The sequence below is a fragment of the Bombus bifarius genome, unplaced genomic scaffold, assembly GCF_011952205.1.
Source record: "Bombus bifarius isolate JDL3187 unplaced genomic scaffold, Bbif_JDL3187 scf7180000008232, whole genome shotgun sequence".
In the NCBI taxonomy this organism is placed as follows: domain Eukaryota; kingdom Metazoa; phylum Arthropoda; class Insecta; order Hymenoptera; family Apidae; genus Bombus; species Bombus bifarius.
In genome coordinates this window covers 219,590-231,421 of record NW_022884527.1, presented here as the reverse complement: position 1 = coordinate 231,421, position 11,832 = coordinate 219,590, and the positions used below count along the sequence as shown (strand labels likewise).

The following is an 11,832-nucleotide window of genomic DNA, read 5'->3' as shown; positions in this document are numbered from 1 at the left end:
TTTTTATTTATAATTATGATGATACATATAATATGGACGGTTAGCGTTCATAAGCGAGTGAACAGAATAAGGTTTCGAATATTTGATCTAAGAACCATTTGTAGTCAGCAATGTGGATATTGTTAACACGTTGACATTAGTGACCCATGTTTTTTTATTAAATTTTCTAAAATGACCAAAGTAAGATAAATTTCATGCACTAAGGAATTTTTAACAATATGAAGGATTTAGACAACATTGCCAGAGTAAAAGCACAGTATTGTACATTTAAATCTATTCCACCTCCCATGGCAAAAATATGTAAAATTCATGTGACAGCCAACGTGTTAAAACTTTAAGAGCTTACGACAAGAATTAAGTTACCTTTTTGTTGATAATCGGAAATGAGAGAGAATCTGCTAGAAGTAAGATATTTTTATATATTTAATATTGAAACAGCTGAGATGGCCCAAATCGAAGAAAGAGTGTAAATATAAAAATTTATTGGAAAGAGAACGATATGTCCCTTTGATTATAATTTAATCTTCGTCTTTCTTTCTCGACCTGAAAATTTGCAGATTGCAAAGAAAGATGATGCGTATTACAACGATAGGGAATTTATAGTTGTAAGGAAGAAGTATTGCATGCGTTAGAAATTTTGTTGGAGCTTTAGAAAGGAGAACCTTCCCCATGAAATGGTTCGTTTGTAAGCGAAGACGCGAGCGGCGAGTGGAAACTTTCGTTCGGTCGTTTCTAGTCTGTTGCGTTCACATCGAAGCATACGAGTTCCGTCCTTGGTTTCTGTTTCCTGCAGCTTTGTTTATTGTCAAGTGATGGAAGTTTCCCTCGCCTATCCATCAATTCCCGATGTGGAGAGAAAGTTGTAAAAAAAGAAAAAGAGAAAAGTATTTTCGTGGTATAATCAACGATTTCCCCCGAGGGCCAATCTTTCGTTATATCGTTAAAAGAACTATGTTGAAATTTCACTTTCGTTTGTAATGTTTCTTTGGTTCTGTGATATTTTGAATTTTTTCTTCTTTTTATCTTGTTCGTTGAACATAAATCGTTCGTTGAACGTAGTGAATCCGCTGAATTAATCGCCGCGCTGTCGCTTTGTATTTCCGACTTTCAGGACCGACATATTACAGAGAAAGAACGACGTTACCTTGCGATCGATGTTAAACAAACCACTGTACCTCTCGAATTTCGTCCAAAATGCATTTCTTATTTTCTCACGTCAGTGTTGACTAGCTCGTTCGACAATTCGATTCCACGTGCTCTAAGATTCTTTAACCTTTTGGGGTCTGATTCTTTACTGCAATAGCATTCTTCTCTTTCTTTCCTTTTAATTTCTTTCGTATATTTTTAATCAATTCTGACAACGAAACATTTGCCGCGGACTTTCTAGGAGACAAAAATAGCGGACCACAAGGGGTTAACGACGAATGAATTCAGAAAAGAAAATTAGCGATTAGATGAATGATTATTTTGTAGACACGTATGTCCAGGTTGTACAGATATATATATACATATATACATATATAATAATATATATAATATATATAATACATATGTATATATCTATATTTTAATTACGAGTTATTTATATACATGTATAGAACGTAAAGAAGATAGTCGCGATGAGTCGCTTCCGATATGGTTGTATCCAAGTGTACTAATTGTTTTCGATCATCTTTGCAATGATGCACCGAATGTCGAAAATGGCTGCGTATATTATTAATAAATTGTACTTCACTTTTTCACCTCGTGTCTTCTTTCTCAATCCCATTGCATCCTTTAGCTCTACATATAGAACGAATAGATTGTACAAGAATAGGTTTGGATGGAAAGAAGCTAGGACGAAAAAAAAAGAAGAACAGTCGTGAAAATCAATAAAACATAGAAAAGATCTTGAAATATGTATCCTGATCGATATCTTTGGAAATCAGACTACAGCAGCATACTTGAAATTATATACGAACGCATAAAATTGAAATCTGGAACAACTCAAAAGGGGGATAAATTTTCGGCCAACATTCACATTTACTCTTTTCTTTTTTCTCCTCTTTTATATATTAAGAATTTTTAATAATCAATATTGTCGGATATATATATAATATATATTATATATATAATATAATACATTATATTAATTGAGACAGTATGGACACAACGTATAATTGGCGCGGTAAGGTGACAAAGAAGCCTCTCCCTTGTCAGTGTCCCTTCGTCGGAGGGTTGCCAGCTCCGTTCGCGAGTCGAGGTCGTTTCACGCACCCCGGATCGCTCGTTTCTCCGTTTTCCTCTTTTTCCCCTTCTTTCTCTCGTTTCTCCTCCATCCTCTAAAAATTTCCTCGATATCGTGCATGGTTTCGAGTCCCGCCACGCTTATCACAACTTTGGTTTTTCTTAAGCATTAATATTCGATGATCGATCGTCTCTATGGAAAGAGGGCTGGTCAGTCGTACTTATCGTTTCCTCGGACGTTTCTTGGAGAAATGTAATCACAAGAAGTATAAATTGAAACAGACATCTTCATTAATATACGCTGTTCGAAATGGTTTTCCGTGAATTCGTTTTCCTAACTATCTGAATTGGAAGGAAAATTGCGAGTTCGTTACAAGTAATAATGGATATGCCGATCGTTTTTTTATATCAACGCTAGATCTATGCTTTATTTTAATGTTAATGATCGATAGCCCAAATATACACGTAGAAATAAGTATAAGAAACGATTACCAATGTTTAAAATACCGAAATATATTATCGTTAATACGTATTTTTGTCTCAGTGAAACTCAAACGAAGCTGGGAATCCGGAGCTCTCTATTAAAAAAAAAAAAATAATTAAAATCTCCTTAGCCACTCTTTGAATAGAGAAATCTAATTTAACGCGTCTGACTCTTCCACTTATCACTATCACCACCTTCGTCACAGCCCTCTCTCTCGCTCTGCCTTTCCCAAAGGCCAACCATCCTCGGTTTCTTCCTTTATTTAGTTACTTCATTTTTCATTTCATTCGTTTCATCTCTTAACGTTTCTCTGCTGTCTTGCCGTGCTCTCTGCCTCTCGCGTACTCCTTTCTGTCGCGTTTTTCTCTTGCCACCTCCTTCGCAGCGTATCGTTATACTATTTAGTCTAATCCCTGATATATAACATGAACCTCGTTCACAATCGTAAAAAAAGGATCGTGAGACGAAAATATACGCGAGCTTCCGACCACCGTCGTCGGTGATCGAACGTTCGCGTTCTCGGCTTCCTCTTTCTTCCCTTTCTTTTTCTTCCTCCCGTCGCGTCTTTCGTGCTCTTTAGTCGCCTGCTCGCTTTTTTCGGGGATGCTCGGTTTGGAGCGTTAAGAGTCGCACACGAGTAAACTAGGAGTTCTCAACAGTAGAAAAATGACGGTCGAGCCACTAGCAGAAATCGCTGTGTAGAATATTGTGCGTTTCGCGAAAGAAAGTTGTAAGTTACCGGTGGAATAAATGAAATATTCCAAATTCGTATATTATAAATTTATATTTGAATGTCTATCTTTAAAATCAGAAGAGACATAAAACTATGAAAATCGCGACCTCCTAACAGCGCCAAGCCTCGACGACCCCTGAGAGTTTCGATACTATCTTCGATAAACGAAATAAATCGCTCGCGTGTTTTCGCCTCGTTGCCTACTTTGTACAACCGATACTACACAATGTGTGCTATTCTCGTTTGCTTAATAAATATTCGATAAATATATCATTGTATTTCATCATTGTAATATATGTATATCATCGTATTGCCGTAATAATAGGTAGTAATAATCGCACTATGTTACTCATCGCTGTTTCTCGTCGTTTACAATTACCAGTGTGTCGTTAAGTACCGTTAAACTTTATATATATATATTATTTATTATTATTATTATTATTAATATTATTGTTATCGTTATTTTCGTAGCTGAACTTACACTTCGCATGCTCGTGCGTTCTATATTCATCTATTGAATTCTCGCAACACACCCCCTAACCACACACCCCCAACAACGAAAAAAACAAGAAAAGAAGAATCAAAAACAATCTTTTCTTCTCGTCTCGTTAATCAGTGCTCGCTAAGTTAATCGTTCGTTAGCTACGCGTTTATATGTTTTATATATATATATATATTATATATATATTATTATATATTATATATTATCAATATATATATCATAATATATAAATATATATAAATATATATATAATTTATCATACGTCTTCTGTCCCCCGCAAGCTTAAATTCTACGCAGACGATCTATCGTCTTTCCTTTGTCCTTTCCCCCCTTTTTTTAACTCCTTAACGCTTAATTGCCCGAAAAGTAACGACGTCTCGACTTTCGATGATTTTTTTCCCATTCGCACAGAGTTTCCTCGTCGAGATTTGCGGAGATTTCGACGGAAGAATCGCTGTTTTCGTTTGACCGATCCACCTTCGAGGTGAATTGCCACAGTGGGTGGCCCGGGATATTCAATCGATATTTCTTCATCCTCGAACCCGATTTTTTCCCTCGATCGAGACGCGCGACTATCAGTCGCGTAATTAAGCTTCCCTCCGTCTGTTCTGGGAGAAAAACATCCCTCGTCTATCGTCTTTCCTTCTAACCCCCTCCCCCCCCTGCCCCCAAATTCTACTAGAGAAATATTCTATCTTACGTAGAAAAAGTTCTCGTGCGCACTGTCGTGCCGGTGGGAACTTCCGGTTGCGGCTGAGGATCACTTCCGTCGAACCTTTCCTCGTTTATAGTCTATTTTTAATCTTCTTGTCGCGTCGTTGTTATTTTATAAATGGTATTCAGGGATAGCTGTTCAGGGGTAGCGACAACAGGGTCAAAAGGAAGAGTGAAGAGCGTAATCGAGTAAAGGTTTAATCACCGTGCGAACATTCCTTGGAGAAATAGCGTGGAAAGGTTTGATAGGTTAATACTAGTTGGTATGGTCGAAAATTCATTACATAGAATGGAATTAAGTATCCGGGTGCGCGTCGTTGATCTCTAGGGTTGAAATTATTCTCTAGCATTCGAATAGCACAATTAGACGATCGCCACTATTCAAATTATCACTCTCTTAATAAATTACTACGCTGCTAGTTAAATTACAAATTATCGCGAGATATGCAATTAAATAGTCTATCTACTAGCTACGATTAAGCGAAATATCGGATTTTTCACTTGTAACAAGGCAATTATTTCTAAGTTATCATTACGATCAACATTCGAATAATTCGTTCGTGTGAAAACATAACTGCTATCGTTCGATCCTCGTCGATATCACAACAGTCGCTATAAAATACAAAACATCTAACTAACGTGTTATTTAGAATTAAGGGTAGTTTCTTTAAATTCTTTCTTTTTCCACACGTTCTTTTCTTTTCTTTTTTCTTTTGTATTCCGTGTTGGAATCGTGATCCCAGCCGCAATGAATTCCGATCGGCTGTCGTGCGAACGATTTTTTAATGCACTTTCGGTTCAAGGCAGCTCGAGACGCTATAGAAAATGTTTCTGTGGATGCCCCGAGAGAGATCGGCGCGACGCGAGCTCGACGTTCTTCAGACGTCGTCGTATTGAGCGGAAACGCGGTTGGCTGGACTCTCGAATCAACTAATCGCGAAATCAAGCGGTCACCAGGCGCTACGATGAAAGATTTCTCTTAATTTCCTCGCTTTATTATCCCTTCTTTTTTCCAATAAACAGATTTTTCGCATAAAGTTCGTTATTATGTACTCGTGAAACTTCGAAAGTTGTAATCACAAGTGTGAGTTTAAGCGGTAAATTTTCCTTGCAATCTGAATTCAAGGATTTGAATTTTTGAATAAAAGTTTTATTTGAATTCGAGAGTTTCGATTTGCATTTGAATTTAACATTTTCATTAATTTTAGATATGGATCAAGAATAAATCTTCCGTCGTGAATTCTTTCTCGGAAGCCGACCTAACCACGACCTTTCACCCTATCGGGAAGACCTAATACTAATTCGTAATCGCTCTACCCTAATTGGCACTCTACTCTATTCGCATCCTTGAAATCGTACGTCGATAATCCTCGAATCACGTATTTTCCAAGTTTTATGCTTAAATATTCTTTTATAAAATTATTACATCCTATAATCACCCTTATTAGAATAAAAAGAATGTTACAACGTTAAAGTTAATGAAGAGGAACTTTCGGAACGTCCAACATCCAATTTTGTAATTTCTCCACCGTAGCAAATTATTACTTTTATATAAACAGCGATTAGTTTTATATGTCGATACGTGATTCCTGATCATCAATTTCGAAAAATCTCGTACAAACTCCAGCGAATTAAACTGAAAAAAGATCACCGTAAGAAGTCCATTTGCGGTAATATACGTATCCCGAACCACCCTGGTTTCGTTTTGTTATAGTTCCCCGTGAAATTTTTAATTTTTCTTTTTTTCTTATTATTAATCGGCGTCGAGTGCCCGCCCATCTTCCTTTAACAAAATAAGAACACGAAGTCTCGTTACAATCCCAATTGGCATTGACGAAAGTATTAAAATTCTTTATACAGCTATTACGATCCCTTCGACTACCTCGCGCGAACCACCCCCAAAGGAAGCTCTAGATCTTCTACTACGTCTACCCATCTATCCAGCGATTCAACTTTTTCCATATTTCTTTCAAACGTCTAAGAAATTGACAAATCCTTCTTTGGGGGAAGAAAAATTCGTGGAGGGTGGTTGGCGAAGGATTCGAACGGAGTGTGCGAAATTCTTGATCGATCGGATCTAGGATCGACGAATTCGGCTGTCTTTCTACCCCTGTGCGTGATGTAACAACTAAGAATGGCCAGGGTGTTCCACCCTCTTCTAAATCGTTCGTATTACGGTACAAGCATGGATTTACTTTCAAATAAAAATTTGCCACCAACGAAATCTTTTCGCTTGTTCGAGAAAACATCCGATTAAACCTTCAATTATGTAAGAAGGTGTAATTAGAAAGCCTTTGTATCCCTTTTAATACCAACGACTTAACGAACAATAATTATTTTCATCTAAAAACCAAGGATGATCCACCCTGAGCGTGCGTGTTTTACGTATCCTATTCGTCTCGCGTCGGATCAATATATATATATATATTTTTTTTTTACATTAACGAATCATTCTCCCGTAGTAACCGTAGTCGTAAAGCGATTAGTAGTTTAGTTAGTGTGTGAATTAATAGTAGTCAGCAATAGCAGCGCCCCTCTTCTCCCATAACACACGGCGCGCCTTAATAGTTGAAATAGGCGGTGTAATAGTAACAGTTGTATGCGGTCGTCTTCCACCTTACGATTAATAGTTAATAATTAATAGTAGCGGTAACATAGTAGTAGTTTACCTTACAATAGCGTTGTTATTAATTAGTAATAGTAGTAGTAGTAGTAGTAGTAGTAGTGGTAGTAGTAGTAGTAGTAGTAGTAGTAGTAGTAGTAGTAGTAGTGATAGTAGTAGTGTTAGCAGCAGCAGCAGCAGTAGTAATAGTGGTGGTAGTAGTAGCGATAGTAGCAGTAACAGTAGTAGTGATAGTAGTAGTAGTAATAGTGTTAGTGATAGTAGTAGTTGTAGCAGTAGCAGCAGAAATAGTGATACTAGTAGTGTTAGTAGTAATAGCAATAGTAGCGACGGTAGTAATAGTAATAGTAGTAGTAGCTGCAGTAATGGTAGCAATAGTAGTACTAGTATTAGTAGCAGTAGCAGTAGTGATGGTAGTAGTGATAGTAATAGTGTTAGTAGTAGTAGTAGTAATAATATTAGTGTTAGTAGTAATAGTAGTAGTAGTAACAGCAGTAGTAGCAGTAGTAGTTATAGTAGTAGTAGTAGTAGTAGTAGTAGTAGTAGTAGTAGTAGTAGTAGTAGTAGTAGTAGTAGTGGTAGTAGTAGTAGTAATAGTAGTAGCGGTATTAATAGTAGTAGTAACAGTAGTAGTAATAGTATTAGTGGTAGTGGTAGAGTAGTGGTGGTGCTGTGGTGGTAAGTGACTTTTCCTATTTTTCTGCTTATGGTGGTGGTGCTGATGGCGATGGTGGTATGGTGGTGGTGGTAATTGTTGTACAGTAGTAGTTATAATAATAGTAGTAGTTTTTCTTCCCCTCGTAGTTATTAACAATATAGTTGTAGCGGTATTTATCGTCGCTTCGTAATATTATTAGTAGCAGTAAGAAGCAATTTTTATAGGAATAGTAGCATCGTATCGCTCCCGTTAATTTCTTTAACTCGAGTCTGTGTAAATGTTACGTTTCTTTTTTCATTTTTCTTTCTTCTAACGCTAGTTATCGATATTGCTAGTCTCAAGTTCTTTGTACTATGACTACGAACCGATTGACAGGGTGCCTTCATTCTTCCCATTTAATCGCGATATCGACTCGATCCTAAACCCTTTCTTTTTTCAATTTCAATGTTTGAGATCAAATGGGAATCTAAAGATGAATTTTTAACGTCTTACTCTAATAAATGAAATTCTACTGTATCTTCCACAAGTTAATAATAATACAGCGGAACAATCAAACCTCGAACAAGTCACTCGTAACAAAACCTCTGGATTCTAAAGCAGCGTTAGTCGCCTACGAATATTAATTTTTTAAAGACACATAAAAGCAGAGATAAGCGAGCAAATATAATAAGAATGAACGGTCAGGGGAGGAGATAGAATGAAAAAGTGAAGCATTGGCTTTGAACGATCGCCGTCTTATTTCTTGTGTAATTAACGCTAGGAACGGAACAAAACCGAACTAATATTTAAAAGCAACCGCTCGTGACAACTTTCGTCTCTTTGCTCTGTTTTCCTTTTTAGGGTCACAGTGACGAATGGGACGCAAGTTAATCGAGTTGCACGATCGTCGGATCCAGTCGTCGCTAATGGGCAAGAACGCCGCGCACCCTTTCAATCTTACTCGAAGAGAGAAAGAGAGAAAAAACAAAAGGGATTCTCGTGAAACTTTACACCAACCCAGGAAGAATCATCTCGAAAAACTACCTGGTCGCCTAGCGAATATATTAAACGCATTTCACGTAAGGAGTTTCTTGGGAATCGCTATCGCTAGGGATTATAAAGTGAACAAGTCGCCGCTCGTGCTTGCTTTTCAACCCTCACGCTGTCAGAATCAGAGTTTCTCCTCCTTCTTAATTCTTAAAATATTTTTGAAAATGATATTATACGCCTTTAAGAACTTGGAAAAAGATAGAGTGCATATCGTGGCTGACTTGGTTCTTGAAAGTTGGCAGCGAAAGAGTCAAGTTTCAAGAAAAAAAGAGAAAGAAAAAGAAAAACAGATTCGCTCCGCATCGTCGGACACCCTCATTTAACGTACAGTCGACGGAAAGCACTTTTGGACAATATACAATATTATAGTTTAGGACCTTCGTTGTCGTCGAGTTCGATGTTACATTATCTCGTTTATCATTGCGCGACGTTACACTAAATTCCTAAGTAGTATAATAACTATAGATTTCTCACTATCTCGAAACATCGTCTTCTCTTCTCCGAAATTCCTTTTTATAGTCTCGTTTTCTAGTCTTTTTTCTTCGACTTTCTCCTCTTCTTCCTCCTCTTCTTCCTCTTCGTTTTCTTCCGTTTCACTTGCATCTTCGTCCTCTTATTTACGCGCGCCGTTATATCGCTTAATCATCATCGATCGTGAAATAAATCGTACTCTCTTTTTACTTAGTTAACCGCTTAATTTATCAATAGTAATCAATATTAAATATTCACTTTATCTCTAACTAGCAGCCTCTGATGACTAGTCCGCGCAACTAGTCGTTCTCTCTATTTTTTCGTTTTCCTCTGTGTTTCTTTTTCACTAGTGTTAGCACTAGTCTGAGCATTAGGCGATTAATCAACGATACAATTATAAAGTTATCAATTATCGTTTCATCGTTATTATTAATGTTATAATTAATATTATTATCTGTGGTTCGTGGACCGGTTAGCTTCTATTCTCACCGATACTCGTCGATCGAACCCTCTCGACCTTCTCTCTATCTACTATCCTCTTCTTTTTTTCTTTTATACGTGTATTCGCTTAATTTTCTTTAGATTAATTTTAAAAATGTCCCTTTCTCGTTCATCGAAGAAGAAGTTTTTCTCATTATCTCGACTATATTTGCTCACGTGTTATCTAAACATGCATGTGTACGTGTGCATACGTATATACGTGTCTGTGTTCCTTCATAAATATTATAAAAAAATATAATAGAAAATTATAATTTCGTTATAATATTTATAAACTACGAAATTGGCACTAGAAAGTTCTTTTTTTTTTCAATCTCTTCGTTTTCTCCTTGTCGTTAAACCCTTTTTCGAAGAGCACAACAGATTATATTTTTTTGTTCGTCTGTCGTATTTTGCTTTTTTCATTTTTTGTATTATCTCGTAGACGCAACTATTCTAACGTCTTCTATAATTTTAGAAAATACCACGAGCGTGTATGTACAAAAACACACGTTCCGGAAGGGTCTCGAAGCAGGAAGAATAGGAAACAGACAATCGTTATAAAATCGTGTGGAAAACGATACACTACTGGTATTTTCTTTTCTTTTCTTTCCTTTTCTGCAGTTCTTCTCTTGTCCTTTTTTCGTTTCGTTCTCTTCTTCTTATTTCCTTTCTTCGAGTTTAAATCGTCTATGAATTTTATTGGTCGACGGGACCGATCGACGACGATCGGGCGACGTTTCAATTAGGAGACGAAATGAGGGGTTCTTACTCACGTCCACCGAGTACGCTTAAGAGAAAGAGAGAAGGAAGGAGAAAGAGAAAGAGAAAGAGAAAGAGTTAGAAATTAACGGCGCGTCGAGAGAGGAGAACGACGCTTCCGGTGGCGCGGAAGTAATAATTGACCGAAACGCTAACCCCCCGAGGACGAAAAATGCCCTTCGTTCCTTGCAGGAAAATGAAATTTCTCACCGTAGACAATCTTTTTTTCCTTTCCTTTCGAAATACTATTATACAAAGCCGTAATAACGAATAAACGCGCGAATTCATGTTTTAACAGAATCTACACTTTTCACAGCTACAGTTAACAATTGGAATTAACTTCCTAAGTAGACTAAGTATTTTTCACTAGACTACGCATAGTCTATCGCTAATCAAATCTTTCAAAGAAAAATAACAAACAGAGGAGAAATAAAAATTCTCAAGTTATAAAATTGAGAAAGAACGAAAGGCGCCGACGAGCCTCAGAGGGTGAAGAAGGGCCGAGTGGTCGCATAGCGAGGACCTAACCCCGGTGTTCACCCCCTCTCAACAGAGCAATGGCGGGGGAAGCCCGTTCGCCGGAAGCGCCCTCGAACGTTCCCTCGACGCGGCCCGCTTAAACTACGATCAGACTCTCAGGCACTCGATTCTCCGCAGGCTTAGGTCGCGAAGCTGAACACGACACGAGGAATCCTGGCGATTCCCCTCCGGCTCAGGGTAATTATCGTATGCGCCGGTATGTAACGACCCCGTGGAACATGCGAGCTTCTCGACGCTTTCCGCTCTAAGCCTCCAGTGTCACGGGGGAGATTTCGGTCTGCCGCTCTTGTCCTGCATCACTTGTTGCTGCTGCTGTTGCTGCGGTTGCTGTTGCTGCTGCGGTGGCGGTTGTTGTTGTTGAGGTTGCTGCTGAGGCTGTTGCTGAGCTTGCTGGGACTGTTGTTGGTGGTGGTGCGATGTCGGGTCCGTCGCCACGCCCAGATCTGTGCCCATCAAGTTACCAGCGCCGCTCTTGTCCACCACGCTGCTCGCATGCACCGGGTGGAAGTATCGGTCTGCAAGGTCACGTTTTTTGCGACGGTTTATTTGCAATTAGAGGCTAACTGAGATTTCGAAGGAAGAGACGACAACGATCAACCGGAGGTTCGAACTT

The 11,832-nt window shown here is 38.2% G+C and overlaps 2 protein-coding genes across 9 annotated transcripts in view; one reads left to right on the top strand and one right to left on the bottom strand.

Moving 5' to 3' along the window:
• The first annotated feature begins 218 nt into the window (after nucleotides 1-218).
• LOC117211369 (uncharacterized protein DDB_G0271670-like) lies at nucleotides 219-7,964 on the top strand. Its single transcript, XM_033455158.1, has 2 exons — nucleotides 219-256; nucleotides 7,451-7,964. The coding sequence occupies exons 1-2, from the start codon at nucleotides 219-221 to the stop codon at nucleotides 7,962-7,964; spliced, it is 552 nt and encodes a 183-aa protein (XP_033311049.1).
• An 86-nt stretch (nucleotides 7,965-8,050) lies between these two features.
• LOC117211328 (nuclear factor 1 X-type-like) overlaps nucleotides 8,051-11,832 on the bottom strand; it is a 64,526-nt gene continuing 60,744 nt past the window's right edge. For all 8 annotated transcript variants that reach the window (XM_033455063.1, XM_033455065.1, XM_033455066.1 and 5 more), the window contains one exon: nucleotides 8,051-11,734. In XM_033455063.1, the coding sequence (XP_033310954.1) occupies nucleotides 11,478-11,734 (257 nt within the window). In that variant the 3' untranslated portion in view covers nucleotides 8,051-11,477. The remainder of the gene's footprint in view (nucleotides 11,735-11,832) is intronic.